This window comes from Oncorhynchus keta, chromosome 2 (genome assembly GCF_023373465.1).
Source record: "Oncorhynchus keta strain PuntledgeMale-10-30-2019 chromosome 2, Oket_V2, whole genome shotgun sequence".
Lineage (NCBI taxonomy): Eukaryota > Metazoa > Chordata > Actinopteri > Salmoniformes > Salmonidae > Oncorhynchus > Oncorhynchus keta.
This window is the reverse complement of record NC_068422.1, coordinates 25891573-25915670: the sequence shown is the minus strand read 5'-3', so window position 1 is coordinate 25915670 and position 24098 is coordinate 25891573. Positions and strand designations below refer to the sequence as shown.

The 24098-nt window shown below is 44.2% G+C and overlaps 1 protein-coding gene across 1 annotated transcript in view; it reads left to right on the top strand.

Moving 5' to 3' along the window:
* Positions 1-885: 885 nt before the first annotated feature.
* Positions 886-24098, top strand: part of LOC118398614 (aspartate aminotransferase, cytoplasmic) — a 32733-nt gene continuing 9520 nt past the window's right edge. Inside the window, exons 1-6 of the mRNA XM_035794136.2 lie at positions 886-1156; positions 19073-19254; positions 19545-19668; positions 21762-21874; positions 22136-22240; positions 22657-22807. Of these exons, the coding sequence (XP_035650029.1) occupies positions 1048-1156; positions 19073-19254; positions 19545-19668; positions 21762-21874; positions 22136-22240; positions 22657-22807 (784 nt within the window). The 5' untranslated portion in view covers positions 886-1047. The remainder of the gene's footprint in view (positions 1157-19072; positions 19255-19544; positions 19669-21761; positions 21875-22135; positions 22241-22656; positions 22808-24098) is intronic.

Genomic DNA, 24098 nt, shown 5'->3' with positions numbered 1-24098 from the left:
CAGTTTAGGGTTCCCTAATTGTCCCTGGGACAATATATAGGATGAGGGGAGGGGGATCTCTGGTCAAGTTCTATACAGGGCAGAAATCATGGTGGATCATGAATAACAAGCTTAGGCTGCCACCTTGTGGATAGATAGAAAAGTGACTTCAACAAAATTGGGGTGTTCAATATAAAACATGTATAGATCATAACAGTGAATCTCTTTGATTGAAATACAAATGATGAAATTTATTCAGTTGCCTGTTTAGAGAATAGACAATCAGGTAACTAAAGTGTAGGGATGTGAAGATTTTAACAAGAGGGTAGGCATAGTTTTAGATCCATAGTAAAGTTGTTTCAGTGTTATAGGCAGAATGCTTAACTATGGATGTTATGAGGCTTTGGAAACCCTGCAAAACTACTCGTATGCCATAACATTTAGGCTATTTATAAGATGTCAGACAATTTTTGCAAGGAAATCCCAATGCCTCACTACAACGCCGCTCTTTCATATTCAGCGACCGAGATTTGCATAGTAATTTGTCAATCTCCAATGGAGGCTAGTCATTGGCGCCAGCTGTCAACTACGTCACAATATTGCACCCATTGACCCCATTCAATCGTTGCTAGGATTGGCTAATTTTTGGGTCAACTGCTTGCTTTCGATTTCTATTGGTGAAATCTTTCACACCCATTCTCCATTGGCCAAATCCACGTTTTCCACTAGATGGCAAAGCTACAAAGTCAAAATTGGCAAAGTCGTAAAAATTATAACAAAAATTATATATTTGGATATCATTTAGGGTTAGGGTTAGGCAATTGTTATCAGTGTGGTTAGGGTTAATGTTAGGTTTAGGTTTAAAATCAAATTGTATTGAGAAGAGAAAGTGTAGAAATAGGCGGGGTTTATGAGTTTGTGGCTGTGCTAACTAGGGACGACCTCAAATCCATCCAAGTTGAAGGTGAAAGTATTTTCCTATCTCGTCCTGTAGCACTTTACACAGCGGTTTGTGCCCGGTTTGTTTAACGCTTTGTCTAACACCCCTCCTTGGTAAAAGTCGTCATTATGTCGTTATTCGGAGAGGTTCCCCAAGCCACCCCAGTGGCTGTATTCAAGCTATCGAATGATTTTAAAGAGGACGCGAACCCCAAGAAGGTGAACCTCGGAGTTGGAGGTAAGAGATGATGATGATGCGTCAATCGCTGGGATGAAGTAAGCAAGCTAGCTAACATTTGGATCGTAGAGTTCCACTGCAATAACAATGCACCTGCTGCCTGTCCGATTTCCTGCACCATTAATAATCGCATAGTTCATTTACTAGCGAACCGTTCAACCGTGGCTAACGAGCTAGCTAACGTTAGCAGCTAACTTAGTGTTTATTTTTAAATTTTATTTAATCTATATTTAACTAGGCAAGTCAATTAAGAATAAATTATTATTTACAATGATTGTTTAGTATACCATAGCTAATCCCCTTATAACTAGTCCATCATCTGAAATGTGTTGCAGGGCCCTGTTTGAGACGGTCATAAGACGGTCATAACCATGTCGTAACAGCTGACATGTCACAATATGGTCATAACACTGTCATTGCATATATGTATATTAAGCAACACCTGGTGTGACCTATTGCGTTATTTTATGGCTGGTTATGACACCTACATCAGAGTGTCAAAACCTACATTTATTCAAATTAGTGTTTTTCCTGCCAAGAAGTTTCCTTTCATTTGAAAGTCTGTCACTTAGATCCTTTGTTTTTGTTGTAATACATTCTTTACAGTCATGTTTTTTTAATCGTATTTTAATTAACTTGTAGAAAATACACTTTATGACACTGTCAAGAAGCATTCTGACCCTCATAATCGTATAAGCCAGATAGGCCTATATTGTACATGCCCTTATATCAGTCGTCAGTCAAAAAGGGTCATCAGTCAAAAAGAGGATGTCTTGTCCTTCTCCTGAAATCTGCTCCTGCATTCATCTCAGTCGTCATCAGCAGAGCATTGAGGTAGGCGCATGTCTGACATCAATGTTTGCGCAATTGCAATGATACTTTAACATGGTCATTTATTTTTATTTTTATACAACAGAATCATACTGTTGACACAAGCTGTGGTCTAATGGAATGCTTTGCCTTGTGTGGTAGGCTTTGGGTTTTGACACTTATGTAGGTGTCATAACCAGCCATAAAAGTATGCAATATATGTCACAACAAGTCTAAATCTATGTCATGACAGTGTTATGACCATATTATAACAGGTTATGGCAAGTTATGTCAGCTTCTATGACATGTTTGACTGTGTCATAACGTGTTATGACACTGGGTGTCAAGTAAAGTGTCACCTTTTTGCATTCTCCCTCAATGTTGTGACAGACTGGATCTGTTCTATGTGTTGAAACCTTTTCACCTAACCAATCAATCAGGATAGCATGATGTCCTTGGCTTTCCGTGCTGATTGTTCAGAATCCCTAGATAGCCTAGCAAGGCCTATATAACCTGTCGTTGGCAGTCACCCAAAGAAGTGGCTCTGTCACTGCAGTAAGGAGGACTGGAACAGACTGGAACATGCCGGTAGTTGTAGCTGGAGATCAATGAGTCATGGTCATATCACTGTAAGTTAAGATAAATTGACCGTAATCATGAAGTAATTCACTCCCATTCACTCTCTACGATCCTCCTATGAGAGACTGTAGACAGAATACACCCCGTCCCTCCCCTTTCTTATTGTCACACAACCCAAATTTCCATTTAGTCACACAGTGCAGTGCACTCACACATTACCATTCTTCTGACTGGATCTTTGAGTGTGTTATTATTATTTAACACTGCAGCGCAAAGGCTGAAATCTCCATGTGTGATCTGTGACTGCTTGCTTGGCCTCTCCGCACTAAAGGATTTGCATTGCGCTACATTTGAGCAGAGCTACGCCAGAGAACTGGCCAAAGCTCTGTTGTTGTCACATGGTGTTAAACCCTCTATTACAATTCATAAGAGATGGAAAAACGGTGGTGGATTAGGGTCCTATTGGGACACTTTACAGTTATTTCAGAAAGTATTCATACCCCTTGACTTTTTCCACATTTAGTTGAGTTACAGCCTGAATTTAAAATAGCTTACATTTACATTGTTTTGTTACTGGCTTACACACAATGCCCTGTAATGGTCGTCGATGGTGGAAGAAGGTGAGGACCAAGGTGCAGCGTGGTATGTGTCCATATATTTTAATAAAGAGCTTGAACACTGAACAAAAACAATAAACCGACAACCGAAAACAGTTCTGGCTGGTGCAGACACACACCAGAAAACAGAAAATAATCACCCAACAAAACAAATTATAAAACAGGCTATCTAAATATGGTTCTCAATCAGGGACAACGATTGACAGCTGCCTCTGATTGAGAACCATACCAGGCCAAACACAGAAATAGCAAATCATAGAAAAAGGAACATAGACAACCCACCCAACTCATGCCCTGACCATACTAAAACAAAGACATAATAAAATAACTAAGGTCAGAATGTGACATGCCCCATAATGTCAAAGTAGAATCATCTTTTTAGAAATGAATTAAAAATGAAAAGCTGAAATGCCTTGAGTCAATAAGTATTCAACCCCTTTGTTATGGCAGGCCTAAATACATTCAGAAGTAAAAGGTTGCTTAACTAGTCAAATAATAGGTTGCATGGACTCACTCTGTGTGCAATAACAGTGTTTACCTCATCTCGGTACCCCGCACATACAATTATCTGTAAGGTCTCTCAGTCGAGCAGTGAATTTCAAGCACAGATTCAACCACAAAGACCAGATAGGTTTTCCAATGCCTCGCAAAGAAGAGCACCTATTGATAGATGGATAAAAAAATAAAAAATAAACAGACATTGAATATTCCTTTGAGCATGGTGAAGTTGTTAATTACTCTTTGGATGGTGTATCAATACACCCAGTCACTACAAAGATACAGGCTTCATCCTAACTCAGTTGCCAGAGGGGAATAAACCGCTTAGGTATTTTCACCATGAGGCCAATGGTGACTTTAAAACAGTTACAGAGTTTAATGGCTGTGATAGGAGAATACTGAGGATGGATCAACAACATCAACAACATCAGCTGGATCTTCACAACTAGCTATCTAGCTAAACTGCAACCCCGGATGATTACCCCTGGCTAGCGTTTCCACCCACTTAGCTTGAAGCTAGCCCGGCCAGAGCACCTGTAGCACACCCCTGCTACCCTGTCTAGCCCGGGCCTACGAACTGTTAGCTTGTTAGCACAGGCCTGCTAACCGTCTGAATCGCCGCGTCCCAAACACTCTCTGGACCCATATTTACTTTCTATCTCTTTTTGATTTTTAAATTGTTTATACCTTCCGGAAACCTGCCTCACCCATTGTGATACGGAATCGCTATTATTTTTAATTTTTTAGAACACACTCAAGAACCTCCAGACGCTAACCAGCTAACTAGCTACAAGCTATTTAGTCACTGTTAGTTTTTTTTAACCTGGATAACACTCGCCAGTCCAGCTTCCCTGCCCATCCACCGCTGCCCCCTGGACACTGATCTCTTGGCTACATAGCTGATGCACGCTGGACTGTCCATTAATCACGGTACTCCATTCTGCTTGTTTGTTTTATCTGTCGGCCCCGTTGCCTAGTCAACGCCATTTTACCTGCTGCTTGCTGTGCTAGCTGACTAGCTGTTGCTGTCTCACCTACTGTTTTAGCTAGCTTTCCCAATTCAACACCTGTGATTACTGTATGCCTCGCTGTATGTCTCTCTCAAATGTCAATATGCCTTGTATACTGTTGTTCAGGTTAGTGATCATTGTTTTAGTTCACAATGGAGCCCCGAGTTCCACTCTTCATACCCCTGTTACCTCCTTTGTCCCACCTCCCACACATGCGGTGACCTCACCCATTACAACCAGCATGTCCAGAGATACAACCTCTCTCATCATCACCCAGCGCCTGGGCTTACCTCCGCTGTACCCGCACCCCACCATACCCCTGTCTGCGCATTATGCCCTGAATATATTCTACCATGGCCAGAAACCTGCTCCTCTTATTCTCTGTCCCCAACGCCCTAGGCGACCAGTTTTGATAGCCTTCAGCTGCACCCTCATACTACTCCTTCTCTGCTCCGCGGGTAATGTGGAGGTAAACCCAGGCCCTGCATGTCCCCAGGCACCCTCATTTGTTGACTTCTGTGATCGAAAAAGCCTTGGTTTCATGCATGTCAACATCAGAAGCCTCCTCCCTAAGTTTGTTTTACTCACTGCTTTAGCACACTCTGCTAACCCTGATGTCCTTTCCGTGTCTGAATCCTGGCTCAGGAAGGCCACCAAAAATTCTGAGATTTCCATACCCAACTATAACGTCTTCCGTCAAGATAGAACTGCCAAAGGGGGAGGAGTTGCAGTCTACTGCAGAGATAGCCTGCAATCTCACACAAATCATCAAGGAACCCACCAGGTACAACCCTAACTCCGTAAACAAGGGTACCCTCATAGACGTCATCCTGACCAACTGGCCCTCCAAATACACCTCCGCTGTCTTCAACCAGGATCTCAGCGATCACTGCCTTATTGCCTGTATCCGCCACGGAGCCGCAGTCAAACGACCACCCCTCATCACTGTCAAACGCTCCCTAAAACACTTCTGTGAGCAGGCCTTTCTAATCGACCTGGCCCGGGTATCCTGGAAGGACATTGACCTCATCCCGTCAGTTGAGGATGCCTGGTCATTCTTTAAAAGTAACTTCCTCACCATTTTAGATAAGCATGCTCTGTTCAAAAAATGCAGAACCAACAGATACAGCCCTTGGTTCACTCCAGACCTGACTGCCCTCGACCAGCACAAAAACATCCTGTGGCGGACTGCAATAGCATCGAATAGTCCCCGCGATATGCAAGTGTTCAGGGAAGTCAGGAACCAATACACGCAGTCAGTCAGGAAAGCTAAGGCCAGCTACTTCAGGCAGAAGTTTGCATCCTGTAGCTCCAACTCCAAAAAGTTCTGGGACACTGTGAAGTCCATGGAGAACAAGAGCACCTCCTCCCAGCTGCCCACTGCACTGAAGCTAGGTAACACGGTCATCACCGATAAATCCATGATTATCGAAAACTTCAATAAGCATTTCTCAACGGCTGGCCATGCCTTCCGCCTGGCTACCCCAACCTCGGCCAACAGCTCCCCCCGCAGCTCCTCGCCCAAGCCTCTCCAGGTTCTCCTTTACCCAAATCCAGATAGCAGATGTTCTGAAAGAGCTGCAAAACCTGGACCCGTACAAATCAGCTGGGCTTGACAATCTGGACCCTCTATTTCTGAAACTATCCGCCGCCATTGTCGCAACCCCTATTACCAGCCTGTTCAACCTCTCTTTCATATCGTCTGAGATCCCCAAGGATTGAAAGCTGCCGCAGTCATCCCCCTCTTCAAAGGGGAGACACCCTGGACCCAAACTGTTACAGACCTATATCCATCCTGCCCTGCCTATCTAAGGTCTTCGAAAGCCAAGTCAACAAACAGGTCACTGACCATCTCGAATCCCACCGTACCTTCTCCGCTGTGCAATCTGGTTTCCGATCCGGTCACGGGTGCACCTCAGCCACACTCAAGGTACTAAACGATATCATAACCACCATCGATAAAAGACAGTACTGTGCAGCCGTCTTCATCGACCTTGCCAAGGCCTTCGACTCTGTCAATCACCATATTCTTATTGGCAGACTCAGTAGCCTCGGTTTTTCGGATGACTGCCTTGCCTGGTTCACCAATTACTTTGCAGACAGAGTTCAGTGTGTCAAATCGGAGGGCATGCTGTCCGGTCCTCTGGCAGTCTCTATGGGGGTGCCACAGGGTTCAATTCTCGGGCCGACTCTTTTCTCTGTATATATCAATGATGTTGCTCTTGCTGCGGGCGATTCCTTGATCCACCTCTACGCAGACGACACCATTCTATATACTTTCGGCCCGTCATCGGACACTGTGCTATCTAACCTCCAAACGAGCTTCAATGCCATACAACACTCCTTCCCTGGCCTCCAACTGCTCTTAAATGCTAGTAAAACCAAATGCATGCTTTTCAACCGATCGCTGCCTGCACCCGCATGCCCGACTAGCATCACCACCCTGGATGGTTCCGACCTTGAATATGTGGACATCTATAAGTACCTAGGTGTCTGGCTAGACTGCAAACTCTCCTTCCAGACTCATATCAAACATCTCCAATCGAAAATCAAATCAAGAGTCGGCTTTCTATTCCGCAACAAAGCCTCCTCCACTCACGCCGCCAAGCTTACCCTAGTAAAACTGACTATCCTACCGATCCTCGATTTCGGCGATGTCATCTACAAAATGGCTTCCAACACTCTACTCAGCAAACTGGATGCAGTCTATCACAGTGCCATCCGTTTTGTCACTAAAGCACCTTATACCACCCACCACTGCGACTTGTATGCTCTAGTCGGCTGGCCCTCGCTACATATTCGTCGCCAGACCCACTGGCTCCAGGTCATCTACAAGTCCATGCTAGGTAAAGCTCCGCCTTATCTCAGTTCACTGGTCACGATGGCAACACCCATCCGTAGCACGCGCTCCAGCAGGTGTATCTCACTGATCATCCCTAAAGCCAACACCTCATTTGGCCGCCTTTCGTTCCAGTACTCTGCTGCCTGTGACTGGAACGAACTGCAAAAATCGCTGAAGTTGGAGACTTTTATCTCCCTCACCAACTTCAAACATCAGCTATCTGAGCAGCTAACCGATCGCTGCAGCTGTACATAGTCTATTGGTAAATAGCCCACCCATTTTCACCTACCTCATTCCCATACTGTTTTTATACTGTTTTTATTTATTTACTTTTCTGCTCTTTTGCACACCAACCTGTACATGACCATCTGATCATTTATCACTCCAGTGCTAATCTGCAAAATTGTAATTATTCGCCTACCTCATGCCTTTTGCACACATTGTATATAGACTCCCCCTTTTTTCTACTGTGTTATTGACTTGCTAATTGTTTACTCCATGTGTAACTCTGTGTTGTCTGTTCACACTGCTATGCTTTATCTTGGCCAGGTCGCAGTTGCAAATGAGAACTTGTTCTCAACAAGCCTACCTGGTTAAATAAAGGTGAAATAAAAAATAAAAAAATACAAAAATTGTAGTTACTCCACAATACTAAGCTAATTGACAGAGTGAAAAGAAGGAAGCCTGTACAGAATATAAATATTCCAAAACATGCATCCTTTTTGCAAAATGCACTAAAGTAATACTGCAAAAAATGTGGCAAGGCAATTCATCTTTTGTACTGAATACAAAGTGTTTTGTGGTTTCGATTCCCGCTGGGGCCACCCATATGTAAAATGTATGCACTCATGAGTGTAAGACACTTAAAAATTGTCTGCTGAATGGCATATACTATTATTATAATTATTATTATGTATGGGGCAAATCCAATAGAACACATTACTTAGTACCACTCTCCATATTTTCAAGCATTGTGGTGGCTGCATCATGTTATGGGTATGCTTGTAATCATTAAGGACTGGGCTTTTCAGCATAAAAAATAAAGGAAATGTGTAAGGTTCTGTATTTATTTTCTTAGTCAACCTTGTGTTCTGTTTCATTATGTTCTTGAACGTAGCCCTGTTTTCTTTGTGTTCTTGAACGTAGCCCTGTCTGTCATTTTTGTTCATTGATTTCACCTGTGTTAGTTACTCACCTGGTCTCATCAGCTCCTTATTTAGATCAGTTCATTCTGTTTGTGCCTTTATGAGGTATTGTTCATTTTGACTCTACTAAGCCTTTTCCTAGCTCGTTTGTGAGAACCAGTTATAGCCTTCAGTCTTAGTTTTGATTCACCTGCGTGTTTGCCTACCTGTGTATGACCATTGCCTGCCTGTGACCACGATTCCTGCCTTCTGTGAAGGTGAATTAAACACCTGCTGCGCGTGAATCTACACCTTTTTCTCCCTGAGATTTCATTACAAAATGGAGCTAAGCACAGTCAAAATCCTATAGGAAAATCTGTTTCGGTCTGCTTTCCACCAGATACTTGGAGATTAATTCAGCTTTCAGCAGGACAATAACCTTAAACACAAGTACTGTATACAATGGAATTGCTTACCAAGAAGACAGTGAATGTTGTTGAGTCGTCGATTTAATAGCTTTGACTTAAATCTGCTTGAAAATACATCTATGGCAAGACCTGAAAATGGTTGTCCAGCAATAATCAACAACCATTTGAAGAATTTAGAAAATAATAATAGGCAAATGTTGCACGATCCAGGTGTGGAAAGCTCTTAGAGACTTACCCAGAAAGACTCACAGCTGTAATCGCTGCCAAATGTGACTTTAACATGTATTGACTCATGGTGTTGAATACTTATCTAATCAAGATATATTAGTGTTTTATTTTTCATACATTTTCTTTTACAAATGTTAGAATTATTCTTCCACTTTGACATTACATAGTATTTTGGCTAGATCATTGACAAAAAAATAACAATTAAAATGTTTAATCCCACTTTGTAACACAACAAAATGTGGAAAAAGTCCAGGGGTGTGAATACTTTCTGAAGGCCCTGTAAATGTATGCCTCAATGCCTTACCTGAAGTAATCGCTGACATGATTGGATGGGTGTAAGCAAGCATTCCACTACATGTAATGTTTTTATTTTTACTAGGCAAGTCAGTTAAGAACAAATTCTTATTTACAATGACGGCCATAGCTTTGACCAATCCAATCATATCAATGAGGAATACTTGAAAGGAGGAAAGGATGGATGTTGTTGGATCAGTGCCTAAACTAGCTCTTGAGAACCCAAGAGGGTATACCCATTTACAAACAGAAATGGTATCAGAATGTGAATGTTGAACTTTTGTTGCATACATATCCAGATGATGCTGCTTACTATTTTGTGCAAGGACGCTGTCAGAATGCTCAACGTGTAAACCTGCTGTATGGTGATACTGCGTCTGCTCCCCCCCTGCTCTCTCTCTGCAGTGCAGGTCAGAACCGTTTGAATTTCCCTGATTAGCACAGGTCAGGCCTACGGCCCAGTAATTCCTTCCTGTAGTAGACTAACATTAGACTGGTACTGTGGTCAGCTGGCTGAAAATAACTGACATATGTACATATGCTACACCATGTGTTTACATGCTCATAGAGCAGATAGACCCATGTCCCTTCTCTTGAACTTCAGTCACAAATTATACAGTTAGTTGGGCTCTTTTAGAAACTAGATGTGGAAGTATGTTTTCAGACAGTTTACAGACTATAATAGTTGAGTAGGTAAGAGTCTGTAGACAGGAGTGCCCTCTCCCCTTTAGCTCAACAACACTGTTTACTCTGACAGCAGAGGAAAGTGCACAGCCACAGTCTTTGACATTCATCAGGTTGTAGCCTGATCCGTTAAAACTATAAAAAAACAAACCTTTGCAGAGTTGACCACCACCCACTTTAAAAAAAATACTTCAGTTTACTATAGAATACTAAAGTACTTACTATAGAAATCTGTTGTAAACTGTAGGTATAACACGTCTATTTCTATTGGCACAAGCACTGTTCATGAAACAAACTGTTCACACCCCTATGGTTGGCACAGAGAAAATTCAGCAGTTTTAAAGCTTATTTCCTGCAATTCCATACATTTTGCCATGGGATGGGGGCTTTATTTTGCCATTTTAACCCAATGAGTCCTACCATCGTGCCATTGTGATTTAGGACCTCTAACCCCTTTTAAACATTGTGTGTTTATCTATTTCTTTTGCATCCGTTGGGTACGAACCATTAGTCTGTGTGGTTAACATGGGCTGAGCTAGAGCAATGTTTGTGAGACAAGGGTCTCGAAGGGGCCCTTGTCAAAATCATCTGTAGAGTCAGAATGGTTTGAGCTACAAAGCGATCTATGAAAATCTGAGACTCTCACGAACTCGCACATGTAACATGTTTTGCTCTACGACACTCACAAGCTATACAAGAGTCGTTAAAAGGTAAGGGGTTCTTCTACTTAGCATAATAATACTGTAATAAGCTCACAGTTGCTGCCACAAACTCCAAATTCCACACAATTGTCACGGACTAGTTGGACATACATTTCCCACTGACCAAACAATTTCTGTACTTACTGCATTTATATAGATATATTTTTATCAGTTTTTGCTTTGCAGGATCTTATTTTGTTGTTGTTGACGTTTGTCAATAAAACTCATGAATGTAACTGTTTATGTCAAATGATTTTGTGTTCTACTTGTAGCCCTGGTTGTCCTGAAAAGAACATGGCTGGACATGCAGATAAATGAAAGTTTGTCATGGGGTGCAGAGAAAGTGTTGCAGTTTTAAAGCTACTTCCTTATGTGTTCATGTGATATTTGAGTGACTAAAAAAACGTTAGCTGACATGGGTTAGTTGTTCTGGACATTTCTGACAAATTATAAATACAGTTGAAGTCGGGAGTTTACATACACTTAGGTTGGAGTCATTAAAACTCGTTTTTCAACCACTCAACAAATTTCTTGTTAACAAACTATAGTTTTGGCAAGTCAGTTAGGACATCTACTTTGTGCGTGACACAAGTCATTTTTCCAACAATTGTTTACAGACTGATTATTTCACTTATAATTGTAACGGCGTTCTTCGTTTGTAGAATGAGAGTCGGACCGAAATGCAGCGTAGTGGTTACTCATGTCTAATGAAAGGAAAAAAGCGATACATGAAATAACTATACAAATACGAAAACAACAAACGGAACGTTAAACCTATTACAGCCTATCTGGTGAAACTACACAGAGACAGGAACAATCACCCACAAAATACAAAGCGAAACCAGGCTACCTAAATACGGTTCCCAATCAGAGACAACGAGAATCACCTGACTCTGATTGAGAACCGCCTCAGGCAGCCAAGCCTAACAACACCCCTAATCAGCCGCGATTCCAAATACAAAAACCCCAATACGAAATACAACAACATAAACCCATGTCACACCCTGGCCTGACCAAATAATTAAAGAAAACACAAAATACTAAGACCAAGGCGTGACAGAACCCCCCTAAGGTGCGGACTCCCGGACGCACCTCAAAACCATAGGGAGGGTCCGGGTGGGCGTCTGTCCATGGTGGCGGTTCCGGCTCGGGATGTGGACCCCACTCCATTAAAGTCATAGTTCCTCCCCTTCGCGTCCTGGGATAATCCACCCTCGCCGCCGACCATGGCCTGATAGTCTTCACCCAGAACCCCACTGAACTGAGGAGCAGCTCGTGACTGAGGGACAGCTCGGGACTGAGGGGCAGCTCGGGACTGAGGGGCAGCTCGGGACTGAGGGGCAGCCCGGAACTGAGGGGCAGCCCGGAACTGAGGGGTAGCCCGGAACTGAGGGGAAGCCCAGTACTGAGAGAAAGCCCAGTACTGAGAGGAAGCCCAGTACTGAGAGGAAGCCCAGTACTGAGATGAAGCTCAGGCAGGTAGTAGGCTCCGGTAGATCCTGGCTGGCTGGCGGATCTGGAAGATTCTGGTTGACTAGCAGATCTGGAAGAGACTGGTTGACTGGCAGATCTGGAAGAGACTGGTTGACTGGCAGATTTGGAAGAGACTGGTTGACTGGCAGATCTGGAAGAGACTGGTTGACTGGCAGATCTGGAAGAGACTGGTTGACTGGAAGAGACTGGTTGACTGGCAGATCTGGAAGAATCTGGTTGACTGGCAGATCTAGAAGATCATGGCTGACTGGCAGATCTAGCTGCTCTATGCAGACTGACAGCTCCTTGCAGACTGACAGCTCTGACTGCTCCATGCAGGCTGGCAGCACCTTGCAGACTGGCAGCTCCTTGCAGACTAGCAGCTCCTTGCAGACTGACAGCTCTGACTGCTCCATGCAGGCTGGCAGCACCTTGCAGACTGGCAGCTCCTTGCAGACTAGCAGCTCCTTGCAGACTGACAGCTCTGGCTGCTTCATACAGACTGACAGCTCTGACTGCTCCATGCAGGCTGACAGCTCTGACTGCTCCATGCAGGCTGACAGCTCTGACTGCTCCATGCAGGCTGGCAGCACCTTGCAGACTGGCAGCTCCTTGCAGACTAGCAGCTCCTTGCAGACTGACAGCTCTGGCTGCTTCATGCAGACTGACAGCTCAGGCTGCTCCGAACAGGCAGGAGGCTCCGGCAGCGCTGTAGAGAAGGAAGGCTCTGATAGCGCTGAACAGGCGGGAGACTCCGACAGCGCAGGAGGGAAGGAAGGCTCTGATAGCGCTGAACAGACAGGAGACTCCAGTAGCGCAGGAGGGAAGGAAGGCTCTGGCTGTGCTGAACAGGCGAGGCGCACAGAAGGCCTGGTGCGTGGTGCTGGAACTGGTGCTACAGGATCGAGGACACGCACAGGAAGACTGGTGCGGGGAGCTGCTACCGGAGGACTGGTGTGTGGAAGTGGCTCTGGATAGACCGGACCGTGCAGGCGCACTGGAGCTCTTGAGCACCGAGTCTGCCCAAGCTTACCTGGCTCGATGCCCACTCTAGCCCGGCCAATAGGAAGGGCTGGTATGTGCCGCACCGGGCTATGCACCCGCACTGGAAACACCGTGCTCTCCATAGCATAACACGGTGCCTGCCCGGTCTCTCTAGCCCAACGGTGAGCACAGGGAGTTTGCGCAGGTCTCCTACCTGGCATAGCCATACTCCCTTTTAGCCCCCCCCCAATAATTTTTTTGGGCTGCTTTTCGGGCTTCCAACCGCGTCGCCGTGCTGCCTCCTCATACCAGCGCCTCTCCGCTTTAGCCGCCTCTAGTTCTTCCTTGGGACGGCGATATTCTCCAGGCTGAGCCCAGGGTCCTTTTCCGTCTAATTCCTCCTCCCATGTCCAATTCTCCAAGTGGTGCAGCCTCTCCCACTGCAACTGCTCTTCATGATTAACAGGGAGAGTTGGCTCAGGTCTGAACCCTGACTCAGCCACTCTCTCTCTGCGCCCTCCCCTAATAAATATTTGGGGGTTACTTTCGGTTTTCGCTCTGCGCCGACGAGTCTTTCTTTTTGACTCCATTCGCCTATAGCCCTCTTCGCATTGCTCCAGCGAATCCCAGGCGGGCACCTGCACTCTCTCTGGGTCGGCCGCCCACCTGTCGATTTCTTCGCACGTCGTATACTCCATGCCTCTGCTGTCCATAACGTCCTCCCTTCACTGTTCAAGCTGTCGCTGCCTGTTAACACGCTGCTCGGTCCGTGTGTGGTGGGTGATTCTGTAACAGCGTTCTTCGTTTGTAGAATGAGAGTCGGACCGAAATGCAGCGTAGTGGTTACTCATGTCTTTAATGAAAGGAAAAAAGCGATACATGAAATAACTATACAAATACGAAAACAACAAACGGAACGTTAAACCTATTACAGCCTATCTGGTGAAACTACACAGAGACAGGAACAATCACCCACAAAATACAAAGCGAAACCAGGCTACCTAAATACGGTTCCCAATCAGAGACAACGAGAATCACCTGACTCTGATTGAGAACCGCCTCAGGCAGCCAAGCCTAACAACACCCCTAATCAGCCGCGATCCCAAATACAAAAACCCCAATACGAAATACAACAACATAAACCCATGTCACACCCTGGCCTGACCAAATAATTAAAGAAAACACAAAATACTAAGACCAAGGCGTGACAATAATTCACTGTATCACAATTCCAGTGGGTCAGAAGTTTACATACACTAAGTGGAATGTGCCTTTAAACAGCTTGGGAAATTTCAGAAAATGATACCATTGCGTTACAAGCTTCTGATAGGCTAATTGACATCATTTGAGTCACTTGAAGGTGTACCTGTGGATGTATTTCAAGGCCTACCTTCAAACTCAGTGCCTCTTTGCTTGACATCATGGGAATTCAAAAGAAATCAGCCAAGACCTCAGAAAATAAATTGTAGACCTCCACAAGTCTAGTTCATCCTTGGGAGCAATTTCCAAATGCTTGAAGGTACCACGTTCATCTGTACAAACAATAGTACGCAAGTATAAACACCATGGGACCACACAGCCGTCATATCGCTCAGGAAGGAGACGCATTCTGTCTCCTAGAGATGAACGTACTTTAGTGCGAAAAGTGCAAAACAATCCCAGAACAACAGCCTGTGAAGATGCTGGAGGAAACACGTACACAAGTATCTATATCCACAGTAAAACGAGTCCTATATCGACATAACCTGAATGGCCGATCAGCAAGGAAGAAGCCACTGCTCCAAAACTGCCATAAAAAAGCCAGACTACGGTTTGCGACTGCACATGGGGACAAAGATCGTACCTTTTGGAGAAATGTCCTCTGGTCTGATGAAATAAAGATAGAACTGTTTAGCCATAATGACCATCGTTATGTTTGGAGGAAAAGGGGGATGCTTGCAAGCCGAAGAACACCATCCCAACTGTGAAGCACGGGGGTAGCAGCATCATGTTGTGGGGGTGCTTTGCTGCAGGAGGGACTGGTGCACTTAAAAAATTGGTGGCATCATGAGGATGGAAAATTAAATGGACATATTGAAGCAACATCTCAAGACATCAGTCAGGAAGTTAAAGCTTGGTCGCAAATGGTTCTTCCAAATGGACAATGACCCCAAGCATACTTCCAAAGTTGTGGCAATATGGCTTGAGGACAACAAAGTCAAGGTATTAGAGTGGCCATCACAAAGCCCTGACCTCAATCGTATAGAAAATCTGTAGGCAGAACTGAAAAGCGTGTGTGAGTAAGGACGCCTACAAACCTGACTTCGTTGCACCAGCTCTGTCAGGAGGAATGGGCCAAAATTCACCCAACTTATTGTGGGAAGCTTGTGGAAGGCTATCCAAAGTGTTTGACCCAAGTTAAACAATTTAAATGCAATGCTACCAAATACTAATTGAGTGTATGCAAACTTCTGACCCACTGGGAATGTGATGAAAGAAATAAAAGCTGAAATAAATCATTCTCTCTACTATTATTCTGACATTTCACATTCTTAAAATAAAGTGGTGACCCTAACTGACCTAAGACAGGGAATGTTTACTAGGATTAAATATCAGGATTTGCGAAAAACTGAGTTTAAATGTACTTGGCTAAGGTGTATATAAACTTCCGACTTCAACTGTAGCTCTCTAAGGTCTGCAATGACTGACATGACTTGAGGAAAACTGCTGATGCACTACCCAATGAAATTGCACCTTGAGCATTCTACTATTGCAACTTTCAGTAGTAAGTTGAAAGCCGGACTGAGTTCCGACCCTTTGCACCCCCACAGTTTGGGAATTACTGCTGTAGGATACTATAAAGTGCATTCGGAAAGTATACTGTGCATTCAGACCCCTTTACTTTTTCATATTTTTACAGTGGCTTGCGAAAGTATTCACCCCCCCTTGGCATTTTTCCTAATCTGTTGCCTTACAACCTGGAATTCAAATTTATTTTGTGGGGTTTGTATCATTTGATTTACACAACTTGCCTATTACTTTGAAGATGCAAAACATTTTTTATTGTGAAACAAACAAGAAATAAGACAAAAAAAACTGAAAACTGGAGCGTTCATAATTATTCACCCCCCAAAATCAATACTTTGTAGAGCCACCTTTTGCAGCAATTACAGCTGCAAGTCTCTTGGGGTATGTCTCTATAAGCTTGACACATCTAGTGATAGGTGAGAATTGTCTGTTAATTTAATGATTAGAATATTCAGCCCTGAAACATATAATTGTATGGAATTGATTAGAATGTATAAAGTTATAATCAATAAATGTGTAGTCCTAGTCAGATTTAGGGTAAAGACAATATGTCTATGGTATTTTAAACACTGACTGTCTGAGCTTGGTCCAAACTGACTAGAGATTTGGGAGAGAACGGGGAGTACGTCTCAAGGACAAAGTCACCATCTCTGTCGGCTGGGAAGTGAGACAGACAGTGTGTGCGTAGCAGGACATGTGTGTGCGTCTGTTTGTGTGGGTATGTGTGTATGTGCGTCTGTTTCTGTGTCTGTTTGTGTGTGTGCATATGGCTGTGTGAATGTGTGGGCGTGAGAAGTCAGTATAAAATGAATTGTTTTGTATTCTTGACTTCAGAACGTTCCGTGAATAAACCTTTTTGACTATTTAGCTGGGCCTCCGTCTGTTTCATTCGACCAGGATCTTACAAATTCTGGTTTGCAGACTGAGAGTAATATAATTAAATTGGGTGATGTACCTGGAGAACAGGGTGTTGGGTGTGCAGGGTGTTGAAAGGTGCCAAAACAATTCAACCAAAAGGCCACCAAGATACACAACATAATCTGTAAAGGTGTCTGCATGGAGAGAGTCTCCTCCATGAATAGGGAAATGGGGAAGTTGTGTATTTATCCTGGGACACACCGGGCCCAGGTGTTTCCCATGTAGCTGACGACCCTCCCAACTCCGCCCACCGGCATCCTAATAAGGAAACAAGAACAAAGAGAGAATATGGCAGACAGAGTGGGAGGGTCGTCACACTGCCACCACCATGCTTCACTGTGGGGGATGGTGTTCTCGGGGTGATGAGAGGTGTTGGGTTTGCACCAGACATAGTGTTTTCCTTGATGGTCAAAAAGCTCAATTTTAGTCTCATCTGACCAGAGTACCTTCTCCAATATGTTTGGGGTGTCTCCCACATGCCTTTTGGCGAACACCAAACGTGTTTGCCTATTGTATTCTTTAAGTAATGGCTTTTTTCTGGCCACTCTTCCTGTCACGATCGTCGTATTGAGGAGACCAGCGTGATGTGTATACATCTTTCTAATGACGGACGAAAAACACGAAGTACACTAACCAAACAAACAAACTAACAAGACGAAGGTGACTGCTAAAGAAACACTGTGCTAACAAGCAACATAACATAGACAATAACCCACGAAATAGCCAAAGAAGATGGCTGCCTAAATATGGTTCCCAATCAGAGACAACGATAACCAGCTGCCTCTAATTGAGAACCAATTTAGGCAACCATAGACATACCTAAACATCTAGATGGTAAACAACCCCATAAACCTACAAAAAAAACTAGACAATACAAAAACACATACATCACCCATGTCACACCCTGACTTAACCAAAATATATAAAGAAAACAAAGAATACTCAGGTCAGGGCGTGACACGTCCTTAAAGCCCAGCTCTGTGGAGTGTATGGCTTAAAGGGGTCCTATGGACAGATACTTCAATCTCCGCCGTGGAGCTTTGCAGCTCCTTCAGGGTCATCTTTGGTCTCTTTGTTGCCTCTGATTAATGCCCTCATTGCCTGGTTCTTGAGTGTTGGTGGGCGGCCCTCTCTTGGCAGGTTTGTTATGGTGCCGTATTCTTTCCATTTTTTAATAATGGATTTAATGGTGTTCCATGGAATGTTCAACGTTTCGGGTATTTTTTTATAACCCAACCCTGATCTGTACTTCCACAATTTTTTCCCTGACCTGTTTGGAGATTTCCTTGGTCTTCATGGTGCCGCTTGCTTGATGGTGCCCCTTGCCTAGTGGGGTTGCAGACTCTGGGGCCTTTCAGAGCAGGTGTATATATACTGAGATCATGTGACAGATCATGTGACACGTAGATTGCACACAGGTGGACATTATTTGACTTATTATGTGACTTCTGAGGGTAACTGGTTGCACCAGTGTCACGGTTTTCTAATGGTGAAGGAGAGTCGGACCAAACTGCAGAGCGTATATTGTGATCCATGTTTATTTACACAACGTAACATGAATCCAAAACACAAACTCTACAAAACAATAAATGTAGTGAAAACCAAAAACAGCCTTAACTGGTATTACTGGTAGTATTTTTTCATGTGGATGAGACATACGGTAGGCCTAATTACATATTAGTCTACTTGGATCTTGCAGAGCAGTAAAGCTTCTAGTGTAGTAGAGCGCAGGTGAGAGTGTTTGTGACATTTCCATCTGAGTTAGATCTCTCCTCAGGTTGTCAGTGTTCATTGTTCATTGGCACCTTCCCCTCTTGAGTGGGTTGCTCACCAAGGCAGTAATGCCAGCTGGAGAGAGAGCCATAGGGCCAGAATTGGGCTACTGCAACATTTGCACCGTAAAACAAACTTAACCTGTAAAACTGTCTCTTCCCTCCAGCCTACAGGACAGATGAGGGCCAGCCCTGGGTGCTGCCCGTGGTTAAGAAGGTGGAGAAGATCATCGTAGCGGACAACAGTCTGAACCATGAGTACCTGGCCATTCTGGGTCTGCCTGAGTTTAGGTCCTCTGCATCCAAGATCGCCCTGGGAGAAGACAGCCCTGCCATCCAGGAGAACAGGGTAGGGTAGTTTTTGAAGTGTGATTGTGTTAGGGGAGTTGTGTTGTGTGCATGATTATGCAGATATTGAGCTGAATTTAAAGGAATGTATTTAAATTTGTACTGGTGCGCTACATTGCTCCTAAGTAGTTATCAAGTCACTTATTTAGTGTGTATCAGCCACCACCTTCTCTCTCCCTCTGTCTATCTCTCCCCCTCTCTCTCTACTGTCTCTCTCTCTCTGTCACCCTCTCTCGCTCTCCCTCACCCCCTATCTCTCTCTCACGCTCGCTTCCTGTCTCTCTCTGTCAGGTGGGAGCGGTGCAGTGTCTGGGGGGTACAGGTGCTCTGAAGATGGGGGCAGAGTTTCTCAGACGCTGGTACAACGGGAATGACAACACAAAAACACCTGTCTATGTCTCAGCGCCTACCTGGGGTACACACACACACACACACACATGCACACAGGAACGACAACACTTAAACACCTGTTTACATCTCTGCTCGTACGGCTGATTCAGGGCTGTATGAATGTCCTAGAATAAGATATAAACTTTTCATTGTTATTGTTATCTTATCTGGACCTTATACTGCTAAATTGTCCTCTTAATAGTTCATTAATAGGTGACTATATACAGTGCCTTGGGAAAGTATTCAGACCCTTTGACCTTTTTCCTCATTTTGTTACGTTACAGCCTTATTCTAAAATTGATATATTTTTTTCTTCTCATCAATCTGTACACAATAACCCATAATGACAAAGCAAAAACAGTTTAAAAAAATGTTTTTTTGCTAATTTATTAAAAATGCTAGATTGAAATATCACATTTACATAAGTATTCAGAACCTTTACTCTGTACTTTGTTGAAGCACCTTTGGCAGCGATTACAGCATCAATCTTGGCACACCTGTATTTGGGGAGTTTTTCCCATTCTTCTCTGCATATCCTCTCAAGCTCTGTCAGGTTGGATGGGGATTCTTTTTTTTATAACATTTTTATTTAACCTTTAACTAGGCAAGTCAGTTAAGAAGAAATTCTTATTTACAATTCTGGCCTACCCCGGCCAAACCCGGACGACGCTGGGCCAATTGTGCGTCGCCCTATGGGATTCCCAATCACAGCTGGTTGTGATACAGCCTGGAATCAAACCAGGGTCTGTAGTGATGCCTCTAGCACTGAGATGTAGTGCCTCAGACCATTGCGCCACTCGGGAGACCCTGCCATTCGGGAGCGTTGCTGCACAGCTATTTTCAGGTCTCTCCAGAGATGTTCGATCGGGTTCAAGTCCGGGCTCTGGCTGGGCCACTCAAGGACATTTAGAGACTTGTCCCGAGGCCACTCCTGCATCATTGTGTTGGCTGTGTGATTAGGGTTGTTGTCCTGTTGGAAGTTCAACCTTTACCCCAGTCTGAGGTCTTGAGCGCTCTGGAGCAGGTTTTCATCAAGGATCTATCTGTACTTTGCTCTGTTCATCTTTGCCTTGATCCTGACTGGTCTCCCAGTCCCTGCTGCTTAAGAAACATCGCCACAGCATGATGCTGCCACCACCATGCTTCACCGTAGGGATGGTGACAGGTTTTCTCCAGGCGTGACACTTGGTATTCAGGCCAAATAGTTCAATCTTGGTTTCATCAGACCAGAGAATCTTGTTTCTCATGGTCTAAGAGTCTTTAGGTTCCTTTTGGCAAGCTCCAAGTGGGCTGTCATATGCCTTTTACTGAGGAGTGGCTTCCATCTGGCCACTTTACCATAAAGGCCTGATTGATGGAGTGCTGCAGAGATGGTTGTCCTTTTGGAAGGTTCTCCCATCTCCACAGAGGAACTCTAGAGCTCTGTCAGAGTGACACAATCGGGTTCTTGGTCACCTCCCTGACCAAGGCCCTTCTCCCCCAGATTACTCAATTTGGCCGGGCGGCCAGCTCTAGGAAGAGTCTTGGTGGTTCCAAACTTCTCCCATTTAAGAATGACGGAGGCCACTGTGTTCTTGTGGACCTTCAATGCGGGACATTATATAGACAGGTGTGTGCCTTTCCATATCATATCCAATCAGTTGAATTTACCACGGGTGGACCCCAATCAAGTTGTAGAAACATTTCAAGGAGGATCAATGGAACAGGATCCACCTGAGCTCAATTTCAAAGGTTCAGAATACTGAACAAAGGTTCAGAATACTAAACAAAGGTTCAGAATACTAAACAAAGGTTCAGAATACTTATGTAAATAAGGTATTTCTGTTTTTTATTTTTAATAAACCTGTTTTGCTTTGTCATGGGGTATTGTGTGTAGATTACTGAGAAGTTTTGATATTTAATCAATTTTACAATAAGGCTGTAACGTAACAAAATGTGGAAAAAGTCAAGGGGTCTGAATACTTTCCAAAGGCACTGTAGGTGATTAAATCCAGCATGTTACTTTTTAACAAGCTGGACTTAATCTTTGTAACTATGTCATCTAATGTTGTCAGCTAATGTTAGGCCTCAAAAGATACCTCTTTAGAGAAAAGTGTTGTGAAACCTGTTTGTTTCTAGAGAACCACAACGCTGTGTTTGCCAACGCCGGGTTCGAGGACATCCGTCCCTATAAGTACTGGGACGCAGAGAAGCGGGGTCTGGATCTGGACGGTTTCCTAGGCGACCTGGAGGTGAGACGCTGACCTCTGAACTGGTGGTGTTGACATGGAGACCAGACCGCCTCCCGAACTCTGAATTTACCTCACAATAGTGAATATTGAATATCTTAACTGGTCATGTCAACGTAGATAGTAAATTAGCTTTTTCCACACGGTTAAAAAGAGGATAGGTTTGGCTTTCTAACGATACCAACTTGGTGCATAAACTCCCAGTACACAATATGTTATTTGTCTGTCCTGTAGTCTAACATTGACCTTTGACCCCTGTCCCAGAGTGCACCAAAGCACTCCATCTTTGTTTTGCACGCGTGCGCCCACAATCCCACCGGCACAGACCCTACACACGTAGAGTGGATGCAGGTGGCTGAGGTCATGAAGGTAAGACTGTGTGTGTGTGTGTGTGTGTGTGTGTGTGTGTGTGTGTGTGTGTGTGTGTGTGTGTGCGTGCGTGCGTGCGTGCGTGCGTGCGTGCGTGCGTGCGTGTGTGTACACACGTTATACTATACTTGTGAGTACCAGAAGTCCTCACAGGAATAGCAAACCACCTTAAAAGGCTATTAGTAAAAATACTGTTTTATGGGTTAGGGTTAGGTTTAGTGTTAGAGGTTAGTGAAAAAAAGGATTTTGAATGGAATCAATTGTTGGTCCCCCCCAAAAAAATAGTAAGACATAGCTGTGTGTGTGTGTACATGCCCAGTGTTATGTAACAAAAAAAATATTATACATTTAAAAATATATATATATATTTTCTGTAGGTTTGAATATTTCTCCTTTTTTGTTTTCTCTCTCCCCAGAGGAGGAAGCTGTTTGTGTTCTTTGACTCAGCGTACCAGGGCTTTGCATCAGGCTGTCTGGATAAGGATGCCTGGGCCGTGCGCTACTTTGTAACGCAGGGTTTCGAGATGTTCTGTGCCCAGTCCTTCTCCAAGAACTTTGGCCTCTACAGTGAGACACACACACACACACACACACACACACACACACACACACACACACACACACACACACACACACACACACACACACACACACACACACACACACACACACACACACACACACACACCAGTGTTGATTTCGTCAACAATAACTATGAAGAAAAATACTCGAAAACTACTTATTTTTCCTGACTTAAACAATGACGACAACGAGACGAGATGCCCTGGAAAAAACTACAACTTACAAATTACTTATAATTTTTGTCAATGGAAATGTGACGAGATGAGAATTCCACATGAGACTAATGGACATAAAATTTGCCATAAAGCTCCTTTTCATCTGTTTTGTTCCACCCTAAGCCTGCGTGCAGAATGAACTTCTTCAGTTGTGTGAGCTGATCTGCTCTCCCACACTGCTCTCAGGCAGTCACTTCAGTCACTTGTCAATCTTCTGAACTGATGCGAAGCCAGGACACTTCACTTAACTAGGCTAATCTCAGCTAGAAACAATCATGTTTACTCTCTCTCCTACTTTCATGTAGACTCTTTTCCCATGTGCGCTGTTATTTATTCCTTTGTGTTGCTGCTCTCTTGCCACAGTACTCAAATGCGAGTTGCAGTTGCTATTTTCCTATGGGAAAAACACATGCTATTTGTTGAATATTAGGATTGCAGTAATACTTCTGGCATTTTTGGAAAGCTCAAATTCTCCCCCTTTCAAGAGAACCATTGTTATTTAACCCTCTTGACGGTTACGATGGGGATAAAATCTAAAAGCTGTTGAGAAGCCTTTTGGTCCCAGACTTGGCGCTCCGGTACAGCTTGCCATGTGGTAGTAGAGAGAACACTATATGACTGGGGTGGCTGGAGTCTTTGACAATTTTTAGGGCCTTCCTTTGATACCGCCTGGTGTAGAGATCCTGGATGGCAGGCAGCTTAGCCCCAGTGATGTACTAGGCTTTACGCACTACCCTCTGTAGTGCCTTGCTGTCGGAGGCTGAGCAGTTGCCATACCAGGCAGTGATGCAACCAGTCAGGATGCTCTCGATGTTGCAGCTGTAGAACCTTTTGAGGATCTGAGGACCTATGCCAAATCTTTTTAGTTTCCTGAGGGAGAATAGGCTTTGTCGTGCCCTCTTCACGACTGTCTTGATGTGTTTGGACCATTCTAGTTTGTTGGTGATGTGCACACCAAGGAACTTTAAACTCTCAACCTGCTCCCCTGCAGCCCGCAATGAGAATGGGGGCGTGCTTGGTTCTCCATTTGCTGTAGTACACAATCATCTCCTTGGTCTTGG